We start from the raw sequence: 18,656 nt of genomic DNA on the forward strand, positions 1-18,656 counted from the left end.
TGTGATGGAATATTCCCCACTTGCCTGGTTGTGTGTAGCTCCAACAATGCTCAAGAAGCTTGATACCATCCAGGACAAAGCAGCCTGCTTGATTGGCACCATATCTACAGCCTCCATCATTGATGCTCAGTAGCAGCATTGGGAACCAAATTCAAGGTATAATGCAGAAATGCACCAAGGGCTCTATAGACAGCACTTTCGAGTGCCTTCAGGAGAAATTTCTAAAGCAGTTTTTGCCCAGTCCAAAAACTAAAGAAGTTTTGCTAGACTGGGTTCCCAGTATCAAATATCATTGAAATATTTACAGGACACATCATTGTTTCATAACATTTGGATTAGCTATAGCAAAGTCCAAGGATCAATGCAGAGTAAGAATGATTAATTGAGGGAAAGTTGATTTTAATGGGATAAGAATAGATCTGGTCCAGGCGTACTGAAGTCAAAGATTAGCAAGCAAACCATAACTGAACTATTTAATGTAGCTGCAATTGGAAGAAGAAATAGTTCAAGTATAATTGAGGCATATGTTGACTAGAGGGCAAGCTGAGCTGTACAAATCCTGAGCTGAATGGATACTGAAAGTGATGGAAATTAAGGTGAAACAAAAAAAATGTTCATGATAAATGGGAGGTAGATGATATAATTGAAAACTAGGCTGTGTATGAAAGTGTCAGAAGGGAAGTGAAGAAGCAAATTTGAAAAGCTGAGAAAGTGTGAGAGGAATCCCCTGGCCCTGATGGCATGCATCCGCTAATCCAAAAAGAATTAGCTACAGAAATAGTGGATGCATTGGTTCAAATTTTCCATAAATCTTTGGATTTTGGAGAAGTGCTGGAGGATTGGAAAACTGCTAATGTGACACCCCGACTGAAAAAGGGAGGCAAAAAGCAGGTAACTATAGGCTGATTAACCTAAAATCTGTTGTTGGAAAAATATTGGAATCAATTATGAAGGATTAATTAATAGCAGCACATTTGGAAAATCATAATCTAAACAAGCAGAGTCAGAATGGCTCCATGAAAGGGAATTTGTGTCTGAATAGTTTATTAGATTTTTTTTTAAAGGAAGTCTCAACTAGAGTAAATAGAAGGGAATCAGTAGATATGTGTATTTGGACTTCCAAAAGGCATTTGATAGGGTACCTCACAAAAGCTGAAGATAAGATCCCATGCTCTTGGAGGTAGTATATTGGCATGTATAGAAGATTGGCTAATGGGCAGGAAATAGCAAGTGGGAATTAGGGATTCTTTTTAGGTTGACAACTTGTAACCAGTGGGGTTACACAGAGATCAGTACTGGGACTATAACAGTTTACAATGTATATTAATGACTTAGAGAAGGAAGCAAATGCACTACAGCCAAGTTTGCAGATAACATGAAAATAGATGGAAAGGCAAGCTGTGAAAGAGATGAAAACAGAGAGATATTGAAAAGTGGGCAAATAGTTGTCAAATAGAGTATAATGTAGGAAAATGTGAAGTTGTTCATTTTTGGAAGGGAGAATAAAAGGACAGAATATATTTTAAATGGAGAAAAATTTCAGAAAGCTGCAACAAAATAGACTTGGCAGTAGTTGTGCACAAAACACAGAAAGCTAGTACACAGTTGCAGCAGGTAATCAGGAAGGATGTTGGCCCTTAATTTAAAGGGATTAGAATATAAGAGTAGGGAAGTCTTACTGCAACTGTAGAAGGTGCTGATGAGACCATATCTGGAGTAGTGTGAGCAGTTTCAGTCCCCTTATTTAGAGAAAGATATTGTTTCATTGGAGGCAGTTCAGGTTCACTAGGATAATGCACAGTATAGAGGGATTGTCGTATGAGCAATGACTAAACAGTTTGGAACTGTATGTCCTGCAATTTAGAAGAATGAGAGGTGATGTCGTTGACACATACAGGATTCTTAAGGAGGTTGACAGGGTAAATGCTGAGAGAATGTTGCCCCTCATGGGGTGGGGGGGGGGGCATAGTCTCAGAATAAATGGGTACCAATTTAAGACTGAGGTATAGAGGGATTTCTTCTCTTAGGGTTGTGAGTCTTTGGCACAGAACTGTGGGGCAGAGTCTTTGTATATATTTAAAGCTGAAATATGTAGATTCTTGATCAGTAGGGAATCGAGGGTTATGGGGTAAAGGCAGGAAAGTGGACATGAAAAATGTTGGATCAGCCATGATGCTTTTGAGTGTGGAGCTGGTTTGAGGGGCTGATTGGCTTACCCCTTTTCAATTTCTTGTGGTCTACTCTGACAACTTGCATAAAAATAAATAGGAAAGGAGGTGCTAGAGGAAGTGTGGCTGGTCAGGTACTAAAAAGGGGATTTGTGCATGAAATTGGAGCATGGTAAAGTTAATAAATTAATTTTGCCTCTAATTAATATTTAATCCCTTGGCTAGCAGGCAATTGTTTGAATTTTAAAAGTTGAAGTACAAGGTACAACAATGATGCTGCACAATAATTCAACATCATTCTCAACCTAGCAGAAGTGATCATGACTTGATGAAAAATGTTTTTTAACTTGTTCACAAAATATGCTGGTGCAGATGAAAATAGCGTACAATGGGGAAAGATACATTTTCTGCACCTTTTATAATAGCAACCATGATATTAGCAGGCATGGAAATTGACACAAGACCATTGAAAATGCTAAATGCAAATAGGGTCAGGAAAGGAATGATAATTCTTTTCAGCGAGTCAAAGCTTGAAGATTTCAGGTTTCGTGACTCCATTCCCACATATGTCAGGGCATGAAAATGTACTGTGTGCTCTGTTTGTATGGAAAGATAGAATAAGGGAGTGTTGAGAAATTGTGTGAAGATTTGTTGAGCTTGGGTTGAGGTAAAGAAGAAGGAGAATCAAGATGGAATACAGATGAGAGTTGTTGATGAATGCCAAGGAAATTGTGAAGTGAGGAAGGAGGGGTATCAATAGTATTAAATATCTTAGGATGTTCAAAAATAATGGTGTGAAGAGAAGATAGGAAGAGTTTAAATGTGGTTGGAATGAGAAAGAGGTCTAGCTAATGATGAAGGTTATGATGGAAGCTAAGAAATTGAGAGTGGCAAGGGAAAAGCTGAAATAAGTTTTGAGAAGTGGTGAACTCAACTCTCACATGGAGTTCTTCCAGACATTAAATCTCTTCCAATTCAAGCTAGGTGCTCAGTGTCATACTGGTGAGAACTGACCCTTCCAGCCATCTCGCTCCAGCCCTCCTCCCTTTATCCACTAGGATCTTAATGGATGCCTCAGGAAAGCCAGAGTGGTCGCCAAAATGTATTAGAGTTGTTCATTGAATAATGTAAGCAAAAAATAAAATCTCCCTTTGATAGGTTTGTGGTCATTTTAGGTAGGTCTTAGGAGTTATTCCAGAAGTTAGATGATACAGCTGATTCTGCACAGGATTGGTAAGAAAATTAAAATAGCCTCTTTTCAAGAAAACTGTAGGGATGCTCAGAGTACACAATGGAGCCTCTGTATGCATGGGTTAACCAGATCAAATTGTACACAAATCTTCACACAGTTTCTCAATAGCGACACTCTATTCCTGATGCTATTGTAAACATGGAGTATTTGCTTTTAGACGTTAGTCATACTAACGTCATACATTAGTAATAGTCGGATTGCATAGTTGTAATGTTTATTTAATTCAACAGCTTTCTGGAATGAAGAGGTCCTTTCACAAAAATTGTTTTAACTAGATCTTCAAATGGCATCTGGCTATCTCTAATTGTCAGCTGTCGGAACTCATACTTATGAATACTGTCATTTTCAGATTGAAATCCTACAGCTAACCATTTCACATGTCTCATTTTTATTTTTTAAAATTAAAACCAGTCTGTCATTCATTTTCAGCATGTTTTTTATTTTGATGAAGCATTTGAGGAGACTTGTACCAATAATGATGTGTACTTGAAGACTGCTTACCCCCTGATCCAACATGTTTTCAGTGGGTATGTCACTTTTATTTCATCATTGTAGCTATCATTTGCTTTTCTACGTATGTTATTGGATTTAATTTGGCCTTGTGCTGTTCTATGTTATGAAACTGTGCAGGGCATAATGTATGAACAGGTTAATGAATTTTTGGTGCTTGAATAATTACAATACCTTCATTAAAGTGTTCTGAAGATCTGAGCACATAATTAGAACTAAGAAGAAGTGATCCTCTGTATTTCTTTGAAATTGTGAATTTGAGGCTGTGACTATTAATTACATGTGTTAGAACTCATTACATACCTTATGGTTACCTTTCTAATCTATTGAAAGCAAAGTATGACATGTATGTCAGTAGGAATGTGAAGTGCTGGATTGGAGTAGTGATAGAGTTTGGAGAGTGTTTAAGATATGGAAATATTGGGAGACTTAAAAAGCAGGTTGGGGTGAGTATTTGGGATGCGGAGCTCAAAGTGGTTCTGAAGGTTTGGAGCTGTGGAATACTGGGCTCAATTTTCCCATTTTCAGGAAAAGTGTTATTTCAAGTGAGAGTTAATGGCACTTGGTGTGCTATGCCCATGTTGACTTTTCTCACAAAATCTTACTTTTTTAATCTTATTAATTATGCTACTCGTAGTGGTCTCGTGGAATGATCTGGCAAGAGGTAGAAATGTTTGTCACTGGCACCACGTTTAAACTCCATCTCCACAGTACTTTAGGTACTGCTTGCCAGGAACTACCTCTGTTTGCTGTTCATCACTCATCATTGAGGACATGTGCAGAAGGACAAATTAACCCCTTGGTTCGTGGACCTGGAAGTGTTGGTGGATTGGATCTAGGGCCGTCCTTTTTCCTGCAGACCAGCAAAGAAGGCTTTGTCATCAAACCTACCCTGCTAGCTTTGTCCCAAGTTGAGAGCCAGGTTGGTACTATGCCCCTAGTGAAATGGAATGCACAGTAGTGCAGGCCAAAGTTACTGATCTTCTTCTGTGCTCCATAAAGGACTCTACTACCTCACACTCTCACGGTCGTCATTCACTCTAAACTCTGCTAACGATAAATGCCTTTTACCAAGACTGATGGGCTACAACTCTCACTATTGGATGCATCATGGCTATTCAAGTTCTCTCACTCAGCTCGTCCTCCAAAACTGCAAACTCTTCCTGCCCTCTTGTGCTGTCTACAAGATCATGGGACAGTTCACCACCTATCTTGTTCCTGTATTAACTTGATCTCAATAAAAACTGCTCCCCTTTGACTTTCAGACATGATCGTTTACTTAAAGAACATGCAGCATGTTTGCCACATAAACGCACGGTGTAGGTGTGACATTGAAATATCATGGTGCTGATCGATGATATGTCCACCCTCTTGATTGTGCAGTGCTGCCCACCTCTTCCTATCGCTTAACCTTGTATATGCTTATGTAATTTATATATCCTGGTATCCCTAGGTCGAGAAGTACAGAATGATTTCCATTGAGTCCAGTAACCAGACAATATTAAACTTGAAAAAGTAGTAAACATTGAGAATGAAAGTAATCAATTTTGAAGGACATGTATATTTGTGAAATGGGCAAACACATGGTTGATGAAATTTATGCAGAGAACTGTGAAGTCTAGCATTTTGGAATGAATGAAGAGAGGTAATGTGAGCAAAATGGTTCAATTTATAGGAAGGTGAGGGAATCTACAAGTTTGTGCACAGAACTCTTTGAAGGTGGTAGAACAAATTCGCTGGAGTATTGTGCTCAACGCTAGGCATCACACTTTTAGGAATAATGTTTTAGAGATTTGGCAGAGATTTATTAGAATGATAACGGGGCTATGTGTTTCAGTTATGTGATAAAGTTATGGACCTTAGGCAAAAGGAGTGTAAATGGGACAAACAGCCTTGCACTGTGAAACCTTTTGTCATTTAGTCACTCCTGCCCTCTGTCCTATCATAGACCTTCCCTTTTCTTCTGTCTGCATCCCCTCTTTGAAACAGGGTCAATAGTTTTTTTAAAAAATTTGATATGATCCTTTATTTTCTTCGCTATCCAGTTGATGCACTTTCTTGACAACCTCTCTTCTTAGAGTCATAGAGTCATCTTCAATGGAACATTTTATTTTTGAGAGTTATGAGATATGTTCTTAAATGTCTGCCACTGCATCTCCATTCACATCCTTTTTTGCTGATTTTTCCAGCCCATTTAAGCTAACCCTGTCTTCATTCACTTGTTTAACCTCAAGACTGTGCACTAAAATTTCCCATAATAAACTGAATGGAAATTCTAACATGTTATTATCTCTTTTGCCTAGAGGATCTTTTATTGTGAGGTTCTTAAATAATCCTACAAGTGTGCAAGCATAAGTAAACAGCAGCAAAGGGGAAAATGTGGTAAAACACAAAATTAATAACATTTTACTTATATATGCATGATATTTGGAAGAAAATTAATTAATGGCAAAAATAGAAGTTAATGAATATGATTTATAACCATGAGGGAGATATAGTTACAATAATTATGAATTAAATGGTCCGAGGATGTGACTTCTTGAAAGGAAAGAGAGAGGATGGTGGTGTAGTGTTTTTGGACAGGATGGAATTAGTAAGGTAGCAAGAAATGATCTTTGATTGGATGATATTGAACCCATAAGGGTGGAGATAAGAAATAACAAAGGGAAGAGGACACTGGTGGGAGTAGTCAAGAGGACCCCTCACAATAGCTGTTCTGTCAGACTGAGAATAAATTATGAGATAATGAGGGCGCGTAAAAAAGGTGATATACTAATCACAGGTGATTTTAATCTCGAAGTACATTGGAAACATCAAACGGGCAAAGGTAGTCATGAGGAAAAATTTGTAGAATGTATTCAGTACATTTTCTAGAACAAAATGTTTGAATAGATTAGATTACTTACAATGTGGAAACAGGCCCTTCGGCCTAACAAGTCCACACCGACCCTCCAAAGAGCAACCCACTCAAACCCATTCCACTACATTTATACCTTCACCTAACACTATGGGCAATTTAACATGACCAATTCACCTAACCTGCATATTTGTATTTGGACTGTGGGATGAAACCGGAGCACCTAGAGGAAACCCACGCAGACACAGGGAGAACGTGCAAACTCCACACACACACAGTTGCCTGAGGCGGGAATTGAACCTGGGTCTCTGGCGCTCTGAGGCAGCAGTGCTAACCACTGTGCCACCGTGCCGCGATGTTGCAATCTAACAAGAAATTAGACTATTTTGGGTCTGGTAATGTGCAGGCAAGCAGATTCAGTAAATGAGTGAGAGATCCTATCGGGAACATTGACCATAACGTGGTACAATTTAGAATTTAGTTTTGAGTGTAACAAACTTGGGTAAGAAACAAATGTTCTATATTTAAATAAGGGTAATTAGATAAGGATGAGGGCTGAGCTGGCTAGAGTGAACTGGGAAAAGAGCTTATCAGAAAACACTGTTGAGGAATAATGGCAGACATTGAAGAAAATAGTTCATGACTCATAACAAAAATATATCCCAGTGAGAAAGATGGCTCAAGGGCCATAAATCCACCAGGGTTAACCAGAGAAGTCGAGGTGAATAAATACTTTGTATCAATCTTTACAGTAGAGGTCATTAGTAGCATTCCAAAAGTACTAAATAATCAAGGAGCTGAAGGGGAGAGGAAATAAATACAATAACTAGGAAAACAAATGAGGCTAAAGATCAATAGGTTCCTTGGACTTTATGGGTTACAAATTAGGGTTTAAAAGAAATGGCTTGGAGAATTATTACCAGTGCATCCATCTTCAGTGTCATCAGGCTCATCAATGACCTTCCTTCTATCATTAGTAGCAATGTGCTGTCATCGATGAATAATATTCAGCACCATTCAAAACTCCTCAGATACTCAAGTTGGCCATGTCCAAATGTAACAACATTCACACCACACAATTGCAGGCAATGACCATCTCCAATTATCGTCCCTTGACATTCTATGGCATTACTATTACTGAATTCCCCCATTATCAATATCTTGGGCATTACCATTAACCAGAACCTGAATTGGACTCATCATATAAACACTGGCTACAGGAGCAGGTCAAAGGCTAGTAACCCATTTCTTGACTCATCAAAGCCTGTCCATAAGGCACAATTCAGGAGTGTGATGAAAATCTCTCCACTTGCCTAGATGAGTGTACCTCCAATGACATTCAAGAAGCTTGACACCATCTAGTACAAAACAGCCAGTGTGACTGACATCAAATCCCCAACACTCCCTCCACACATGCTGAGTAGCAGTAGTGTGTACCGTCTACAAGATGAACTGCAGCAATCCATCAAGTTTCCTTAGACCGTGTATTCCAAACCACAATCTAGGAAGACAATGGCACAGGTCGATGGGAACACCAGCACCTATAAGTTCCCTTCCAAGCCATTCACCTTCCTAACTTGGAAATATATTGCGATTGCTTCAGTACTGTTGGGCACAAGTCCTGAAAATCCCTCTTTACAGCATTGAGGGTCCACCTGTGGCACAGGGACTGCAGTGGACTGCCACCTTCTCAAGGGCAAATAAAGTTGGGCAATTAATGCAAGCCTACCCAGTGATACCCACATCCGGTCAATTAATGAAAAGAAAGAATCCTTAGTTTCAGGAAAGTATAACCAATACAACCTTAGTGAAAAAGGAGATAGACAAAAGGTAGGTTGGTGTAGTTAGTTTAACATCTGTCATTTAGTAAACGAGTTTGATTGAAAGGATGTCATAGCTGAACATTTAGAAATGCATAATAAAATCGAACAGAGTTAGTGTGGCGGTAATCAATAAAAATAATTAGGATTTCCTCTCTAAATTTCACAATAATGGGATAATTAATTGTTGATGTTGACTCCTACTCTTTGCTGTTTTACCTTGCTAACATTGTACATTACCCTGTTACACACTAAGTAAAATGTTTCCAAAGTATTATCATCATTGGCACAAGGCTCTAGTTTCTTAATTTCAAATTACAATTTCAGTAGTCATCTATGAAGACACGTCCTCAACTTCTTGCTGAGTAGTCAATCTCTCTTTATTGTGCCTACAAGATGTGCACAGAAATTTAAATGAGCAAATATTGTCCCTTTGCAAATTTCAGCAGATCATCATAGTATATTACCCCACCACATCAATATAGATTATGTTCTACCTCTGTGATGTTGAAGGCAAAACATCATGTCGCCATTCTTCATAATGGCTCACCTTATTTTGGAACGTCTATTTATTCAAGTTTGATTCTATTGAGGATGAACCTCCATCATAGACATGATGGTGCAAGTCAAGCCTATTAAATTTTCAATCTCAAAGATAGTTTTAAACTCAAACACAAATTAATGACTTATTTTTAAGTATTGCTTTCCATTTTAGAGTCATAGAGATGTACAGCATGGAAACAGATAATTCTGTCCAACTTGTCCATGCTGACCAGATATCCCAACCTTATCAAGTCCCATTTGCCAGCACCCGGCCCATAACCCTCCAAACCCTTCCTATTCATATACCCATCCAGATGCCATTTAAATGTTGCAATTGGACCAGCCTCCACCACTTCCTCTGGCAGCTCATTCCATACACATACCACCCTCTGCGTGAAAAAGTTGCCCATTAGTTCCCTTTTTATATCTTTCCCCTCTCACCCTATACCTATGCCCTCTAGTTCTGGACTCCTCCACCCCAGGGAAAAGACCTTGTCTATTTACCCCATCCATGTCCCTTATGATTTTATAAACCTCTGATGCTCCAGGGAAAACAGCCCCAGCCTATTCAGCCTTTTCCTATAACTCAAATCCTCCAACCCTGGCAACATTTTCTTCCTATGTTCCCACTTATGGATTTGTTTAGTAAGTGGCTAGAAAGTAGAATATGCTATTATTGTGTTTTTAGGGAATTGCACAGTTGAACAGATTGAGAAGATTACTTGAATTACATAAATGATTTGGATGAGAATAAAGGAAGCATGGTAACTAAGTTTGTGAATTACAGCAAAATTGGTGATATAATGGACAGTGAAGAAGGTCAATGGGTAGAGGAGTGGCAGTTAGAGTTTAATTTTTAAAAATGTGAGATATTGCATTTTTGTAAAATAAACAAGGACAGGACTTAAACAATTAAAGGTAGGGCCTTGGGTAAGGCTGTTGAACAGAGACCTAGGAGTTCAGGTACATTTGCCTCACAGGTAGGATAGTTAAGAAAGCATGTAGCATCCTTGCCCTCATTGCTTAGGTGTTTAAGTATAGGAGTTGAAACATCATGTTGGTATTATAAAGGACACTTGTGAGGCCCCTTCTGAAGTACTGTGTACAGTTCTGGTCGCCCTGCTACAGGAGGGTGTTATTAAATTGGAGTGAGTTCAGAAAAGATTTGCCAGGATGTTGCTGGGAATGGAGAGTTTGAGTCATAAAAATGGACTGGATAGTCTGGGGGTCAAAAAGTGTTGTGCTGGAAAAGCACACATGGTCAGGCAGCATTCGAGGAGCAGGAAAGTTGATGTTTCGAGCATAAGCTCTTCATCAGGAATGGGAGGTGCCCAAGGGGGCTGAGAGATAAATTGCAGGCAGGTGGGGTTAGGGGGAAGGTAGTTAGAAATGCAATAGGTGGATAAGCTGGGAGTTTTTTTCACTGGAGTGTAAGAATATCATAGAATCCCTACAGTGTGGAAGCAGGCCATTCAGCGCATCGAGTCCACACTGACTCTCCAAAGAGCATCCCACACAACCCCACACCCCCTACTCCATCCCTGTAACCCTGTCTTTCCCTTGGCAAATCCACCTCACCTACACATTGTAGCCAATTTAGCATGGCCAATCCACCTAATCTGCACATCTTTGGACTGCGGGAGGAAACCGGAACACCCAGAGGAAGCTCATGCAGACACTGGGAGAATGTGCAGACACTGGGAGAATGTGCAGACTCTATATAGACAGTCGTCTGAGGTTGGAATTGAACCAGGGTCTCTGGCGCTGTGAGGCAGCAGTCCTAACTATTGAACTATCGTGGTTGAGGGGTGACGTTATAAAAGTTTATAAAATCATGAAGGGCAGAGATAAGGAGAAAGTTTTAAAAAGGGGCGAACTTTTACACAAGTGGTTCATGTATGGAATTAAATGCCAGAGGAAGTCGTGGATGCAAGTACAGTTAGAACATTTAAAAGATATTTGGATAAGTACATGAATAGGAAATGTTTGGAGGGATATGGGCCAAATGCTGGCAAGCGGGACTAGTTTAGTTTGGGAACATGGTTACCATGGACTGGTTGGACTGAAGAGTCTGTTTCCATGCTGTGTGACTCTAAGGAGGACAGTTCCTTGAAAATTGGAAAACATTTTAGGCCTTGGCTCAGAGGTTGTAAATTTTTGGAATTCTCTACCTCAGAAGGCTGTCGATGCTCTGTGTATGAATATATTTAAGAATGGGATAGATAGATATTTGGTGTATCAGTTGTTGAGAGATTTAGGGAGTGGGCTGTTATGGATCAGGCCTGACCCCCTAAAAACATTTCAAGAAAGTAGCCAAGACCCTAACTTTGCTAGTTGTTTTAAGCAGGTATAGAGTGGATATTCCAGGAGAGATGCTGCAGGTCAAACCACTTAGTTTTAAACAAAATAGAATTTATTTGTAAGATAATCAAATGAAACACAAACAAAGGAGAACAGAATACCAAATAAGTTAACCTATCTGAAAACACAGCAGACTATCCTAATTTAACAACGCTGTCCCAAATACTTGTAACAATTCCCATAAGCACCCCTTGGCTCAAAAGGTAAAATTAAACACAGGGTCTTATAGGAGAGAAGTCAGAAAGAGAATCAAACCGAAACGTCGGCCGTGTCACTCGTGACGTCACTTCCGTCCCTGTGGACACAACTATAAACCCCATTTCAGCCCCCTTTGTGAACATCACTTCTATTGGTGACGTTACCCCTGACCCTATAATCATACCCACTCAAGCAACTGTATCCGCCCCCAGTTCCAGCTCCAGCCCCACTTCAGGTCCTAGCTCCCATCCCTGCCGTGTATTCACCATTCCCCCAGACTTCTCCCTCAACGTTTAGTTCTCAGCAAAGGCCTGATCTTTATCCCTCAACGCTCCCAGAATGAGCTCGACATAATGCTGTGACCTTAAACGTTTCTTCTGCCGCCTCTGCCTTTAGGCCCACTTTATCAACCAGGACACCCCTCGACCCACTGAGGACCCCTTCTCCTGTCTCCAACACACCCCATCCACCTGGACGATGTGCCAGCCTGTTACCCGCCCTTGACCTCTTCATTTCAAACTGTTGCTGTGACATCCACCGCCTCAACCTTTCCACCCCCCTCACCCACTCCAACCTACCACCCTTACAATGCGCAACCCTCAACTCCCTCGAACCCCAACCTCACCATCAAATCTGCAGGCAAGTGGGGGGTGCAGTAGTAGTGTGGCTCTACACCTCTACACCACTGAAGCCAGGTGCCAACTCGCAGACATCTCCTCCAACTGTCCCTTGATTATGACCTCATTTCCCATCACCAAACTATCATCTCCTAGACCATCCACAACCTCATCACCTCAGGGGATCTTCCACCCACAGCCTCCAACCTCATTGTCTCGTGAACCCCACACAGCCTGATTCTACCTCCCACCAAAGATTCACAAACGTGACTGCCAATGTCTCAACCTGACCCACTGAACTCATCTCTTCCACCTCGACATCGCCCTGTTCTCCTTTGTCCAGGAGCTCCCCACCTACGTTCGGGACACCACTCCTACCCTTCACCTCCTCCAAGATTTTTGTTCCCTGGCCGCGACCGCCTCATCTTCACCATAGACATCAGTGCCTGTACACATTGATCCACCATGACAAAAGTCTCCAAGTCCTCCATTTCTTCCCTCACACCGTCCCAACTTCTACCCTTGCACCGATGCCATCATCCGCCTGGCTGAACTAGTCCTCACCCTCAACAACTTCTCCTTCCAATTCTCCCACTTCCTCCAAACCAAAAGGGTAGCTATGGCTACCCAGCTGTATCTGCCTGTTTGTCAGAAACGTGGAACAATCCATCTTCTACAGTTACACTGGCACCATCCCCCACCCCTTCCTCTGCTACATCGATGACTGTTTCAGTGCCGCCTTGTGCTCCCACGAGGAGGTTGAACTTTACCAACACCTTCCACCCCGACCTCAAATTCACCCGGACCATCTCAGACACCTTCCTCCTCTTCCTGGACCTCTCCATCACCATCTTCGGCAACCAACTAACCATAGATATCTACTACAAGCCCACTGACTCCCACAGCTACCTAGACTACACCTCTTCCCACCTTAAAAAACGTCATCCCTTATTCCCAATTCCTCCGCTTCTGGTGCATCTGTTCCCAGGATGACCAATTCCACCTCAAAGTCCGAGATGGTCTCCTCCTTCCATGATTGCAACTTTCCTTCCCACGTGGTTGATGATGCCCTCCAGCTCATCTCTGCCACTTCATGCACTACTGCCCTTGAACCCCACTCCTCCCAATTCAACAAGAACAGAACCATCCTGGTCCTCACCTTCCACCCCACCAACCTATGCATACATTGCATCATCCTCTGCCACCTTCAAACAGACCCCATCACCAAAGGTATACCTCCCTCCCCACCCCTATCAGCATTCCCTCCCCTACTCCCTTGTCAGGTCCACGTCCCCCACGAGCCCACACCACACTACTGGCACCTTTCCCTGCCACCTCAGGAAGTGCAAAACCTGCGCCCACACCACTCCCCTCACCTCCATCCAAGGCCCCAAAGGATCCTTCCACATCAGTCAGAAATTTATCTGTACCTAGGACATAGAACAATACAGCGCAGAACAGGCCCTTTGGCCCTCGATGTTGCGCCGACCTGTAAACTATTCTCAGCTTGTCCCCCTATACGATCCCAAAATCATCCATGTGCTTATCTAAGGATTATTTAAATCTCTGTAATGTGGCTGAATTGACTACATTAGCAGGTAGGGCATTCCCCCCTTACCGCTCTCTGCATAAAGAACCTACCTCTGACATCTGTCTTAAATCTATTTTAAATCTATCCCCCCTCAATTTGTAGTTGTGCACCCTTGTACAAGCTGGCGTCATCATCCAAGGAAAAAGACTTTCACTGTCTACCCTACTTTATCCTCTGATCATCTATCAAATCCCCTCTTAGCCTTCTTCTTTCCAATGAGAACTGACCCAAGTCTCTCAGCCTTTCCTCATAAGACCTTCCCTCCAGACCAGGCAACATCCTGGTAAATCTCGTCTGCACTTTTTCCCATGCTTCCACATCCTTCCCGAAATATGGGGACCAGAACTGTACACAATATTCCAAGTGTGGCCACACCAGTGTTTTGTATAGTTGCAGCATGATATTGCAGCTCCGGAACTCAACCCTCTATGAATGAAACCTAACACACCGTATGCCTTCTCAACAGCACTATCCACCTGGGTGGCAACTTTCAGGGATCTATGTACATGGACTCCTCTGCACCTCCACACTACCAAGAATCTTTCCATTGACCCAGTACTCTGCCTTCCTGTTATTCTTCCCAAAGTGCATCACCTCACATTTCACTGCATTGAACTCCATTTGTCGCCTCTCAGCCCAATTCTGCAGTTTATCCACGTCCCCCTGCAACCTGTAACATTCTTCCAAACTGTCCACCACTCCACCGACTTTAGTGTCGTCTGCAAATTTACTAATCCATCCACCTATGCCCGCGTCTAAGTCATTTATAAAAATGACAAACAGCAGTGGTCCCAAAACTGGTCCTCTACCAATCTCAGCTACTGCATTGGTGTGGTCTCCTCGACATCGGTGAGACGGGACGCCTTCTTGCGGATCTTGCCTGGAGAAAAACATCTCATTTTCCGCCTTGGGACTCTGCGTCCACATGGGATAAATGTGGATTTCTACAGCTTCCTCATCGCCACCACCACTGCCACATTATCCCAATCCCAAGCCTCCAACTCAGCACCACCTCCAGACCTGTTCATCACTCCCCCTGTGACCTGTCACCTTCTTCCTCACATTCAGGAGATTCCTCATGAAGGGCTCCGGCCTGAAACGTCGATTTTCCTGCTCCTCGAATGCTGCCTGACCTACTGTGCTTTTCCAGCAACACACTCTTAACTCCCCTTTACTGAGGCAGTGTCAGTTAGCTATAATCAAATTGGCCCTAAAATCCTTCAACTTAGACTTTTCAGAGTCTGTGTCTTTTATAACCTCGCTGATAAAAAAAACAAGGACAACATAACCTTGTTAAAAGAGCAGTATAGTCACAGGGTTTAAAGCAGAGTTACAGCCTAAGACTATATGGATTAGTGGTGCTGGAAGAACACAGCAGTTCAGGTAGCATCCAAGTAGCTTCGAAATTGACGTTTTGGGCAAAAGCCCTTCATCATGAAGGGCTTTTGCCCGAAATGTCGATTTCGAAGCTACTTGGATGCTGCCTGAACTGCTGTGCTCTTCCAGCACCACTAATCCATAATCTGGTTTCCAGCATCTGCAGTCATTGTTTTTACCTAAGACTATATGGTCAATTCTACTTGTTATCTCTTGTGTCCTTGATATGGGCCTTTGCCTTCAACAGCACAAATGAGGAATGCTGTTGTAAGTCATGCATGATTTATCAAACTGGTGCTAAGTGTGAGATTGAAGTGTGTCTCTATAGGATGAGAGTGTGCAGTTCACACTTGGTAAACAAAAACTCAAACTGTGTGAATATGTCTTCTTTTTCTTATTGATTTATACAAATTTTATCTCCTTTAGTGGAATGGCAACGTGCTTTGTATATGGACAGACTGGAGCTGGAAAAACTTATACTATGATTGGGACTGATCAAAATCCAGGGCTATATGCACTTGCTGCTGAGGACATCTTTACACAATTGCAGACATCCGAGCGAGACAGACCTCTTTTCATCTGGATAAGCTTCTATGAGATATACTGTGGCCAACTATATGACTTGCTGAATAGTCGAAAAAGGTATGGTAATGTGACTATAATTTAGGCACAATTGGATTATTTATATATTGTAATATTGTTGGGATTTAGTAGTAAAACTATTATTTTAGAAAAATTGACATTTGGCCTTTTTGATGTTATGTGGTATAAAATCATATTTTAGCATGTCACATCAAGTTGAAAGTGACTTTTTTATTCCTTTTGAGGGGTTTGAGCATTTCTCGAAAGGCCAGCATTTAACAAATGAATAAATACATATATAAATTGTTTAGCTGAAAATTGGGAGGAATCCTGTTGAAATGTCTGGATGAAAATAAATTGGAAGTACAGCAAACCTTTTTTTTAACCAGCACCTATGGGACCAGGGAAGCGAACTGGTTGATCAAATATTCTAGTTGATCTATTCAATGTATATATTCAATGTAAAAACACACACCAGATATAGAAACCTATTGCAACCAAAACCACAACTACTTTATATACACCATGAAACACTTCACTAATTATGCAATTTTGCCTTAAATAAAACTTATCGGCAGTGAGCCTTCTTACCTGCACCCTCAACTGACTATTTGGATATGCGATAATACATTCAACTTCCAGTGTTTCAGGTGTATAATTTTTGCCAGTTTATCAAGAGTATGAGTTCATAAGTTGCCTGTTAAAACAAAATTTGCTGTGCTACAATAATGTGGAAGTCTATGCAAACGTAATTGAAGTTGCAAACACATCTTACAGGGTGAGTGGATAAATAACAGATGAGATTTTATGTAGTGCAATGCTAAATGGTAATAGGAGACCTCTTAATAATTCAGTGACTGATCTTTTGAACTGTAAGCTTTGTGTGATAGCTTTGACTTAAAAAAAACTTAACTATCTGTTGCTAAACTACTTGTGCAAGAACAATTTTGCACTTGTTTTTTTGGCCAACATGGGGCTCCTGTTTTTACACATTGTATCATGACTCATACTTATAAACTCATCAGCACTGGTCAAAACCCTGCTGTATCAGACATAAGTGTGTACTAATTTGTCCAAAGGATTAGTCAGTAGATGTTTCAGAAAGAAGGTTTTCATTTTGCACAGTGTGCAGTAGCACTGTGATATATTATGAAGTAACTGAAGTACCTTTCTGCAGAGGCATTTGATGAATGTTTGTTTAGGAAGTCAGCAATCATGTTATTGTATTTATTGATTTATGAGTTTTACATACTCTCATTTCTAGATTGTTTGCCAGGGAAGATGGCAACCATACAGTACAAATTGTGGGATTGCGTGAAATTCAAGTGGATGCAGTGCAAACCTTGTTAGAGGTACTTGAAAAAGAAAATGTTAAGTATTGAATTTAACAGTGCTCTTTCCATAAACATGAGCAGTGGGAGTTTTGACTTAACGAGCATTGATCAAGTATCAACTATATGATATTTCACATCACCTTCTAAATGCTGTTTAATGCAGTGTTACACAGTGAGACGAGTCAGCCAAGGGTGAAGTGAAAACAAAAGAGTGACTTGTATTTGATGTGGCACCTTTGTTGTGCAACTTCAGGATGTCCCATTGGACTTTGGAGCTGAAGAAGTACTTGTGAAATATAGTTAATGTTGTTCAAAGTTTGGGAGAAGATTTGTAGCTCGGATGCTCGTTGTTGTGGTTCTGTTCGCCGAGCTGGGAATTTGTGTTGCAGACGTTTCGTCCCCTGTCTAGGTGACATCATCAGTGCTTGGGAGCCTCCTGTGAAGCACTTCTGTGATGTTTCCTCCGGCATTTATAGTGATTTGTATCTGCTGCTTCTGGTTGTCAGTTCCAGCTGTCCGTTGCAGTGGCTGGTATATTGGGTCCAGGTCGATGTGCTTGTTGATTGAATCTGTGGATGAGTGCCATGTCTCGAGGAATTCCCTGGCTGTTCTCTGTTTGGCTTGTCCTATAATAATAGTGTTGTCCCAGTCAAACTCATGTTGCTTGTCATCTGAGTGTGTGGCTACTAAGGATAGCTGGTTGTGTCGTTTCGTGGCTAGTTGGTGTTCATGGATGCGGATCATTAGCTGTCTTTCTGTTTGTCCTATGTAGTGTTTTGTGCAGTCCTTGTATGGGATTTTGTACACTTCATTGGTTTTGCTCATGCTGGGTATCGGGTCCTTCGTCCTGGTGAGTTGTTGTCTGAGAGTGCCTGTTGGTTTGTGTGCTGTTATGAGTCCTAGTGGTCGCAATAGTTTGGCTGTCAGTTCAGAAATGTTTTTGATGTTTGGTAGTATGGCTAGTCCTTTGGGTTGTGGCATGTTGACGGAATGAGGACAACAATAGTTAATGTTGCAATGTGGGAAAGCATATCAAAAGTAGTTTTGGAAAGCTGGTCAAGTCAAGTGATATGAAACAGATTTCATTGTTAAAATATCAAATTCATAGATTGATAACAGCACTGAGTGCACCAATTCAGCACATGCTGAGTTCTTGTGAAAGCAATCCCATTCCCAGTCCTTTCACAGTTGCTCTGCAAAATATTTCACTTTACGTATTTATCTGATTGTCTTGTGAGAATCATGATTGAACTTAGATCTATTGTCCTTTTGAGGTAATGAATTTCACATCATGATTACTCGTTGGGTAATAAAGCTTTTCTTCATTGCCAATCACCTTTAAATTCTGCCCTCTGGTTCTAAACTTCCACCAATGAGAATTTTTTTTTATTCACTCGTGAGATCTGGGTGTTGCTGGCTTGGTCATCGCTTGACCCTAGTTGCTTT

The 18,656-nt window shown here is 41.2% G+C and overlaps 1 protein-coding gene across 2 annotated transcripts in view; it reads left to right on the forward strand.

Moving 5' to 3' along the window:
- Positions 1 to 18,656, forward strand: part of LOC140478981 (kinesin-like protein KIF24) — a 126,421-nt gene that overhangs the window by 45,316 nt on the left and 62,449 nt on the right. For both annotated transcript variants that reach the window (XM_072572706.1, XM_072572714.1), the window contains 3 exons: positions 3,850 to 3,947; positions 15,721 to 15,936; positions 17,141 to 17,228. In XM_072572706.1, coding sequence (XP_072428807.1) covers positions 3,850 to 3,947; positions 15,721 to 15,936; positions 17,141 to 17,228 — 402 coding nt within the window. The remainder of the gene's footprint in view (positions 1 to 3,849; positions 3,948 to 15,720; positions 15,937 to 17,140; positions 17,229 to 18,656) is intronic.

This window comes from Chiloscyllium punctatum, chromosome 1, assembly GCF_047496795.1.
Source record: "Chiloscyllium punctatum isolate Juve2018m chromosome 1, sChiPun1.3, whole genome shotgun sequence".
NCBI classification, from domain to species: Eukaryota; Metazoa; Chordata; class Chondrichthyes; order Orectolobiformes; family Hemiscylliidae; genus Chiloscyllium; species Chiloscyllium punctatum.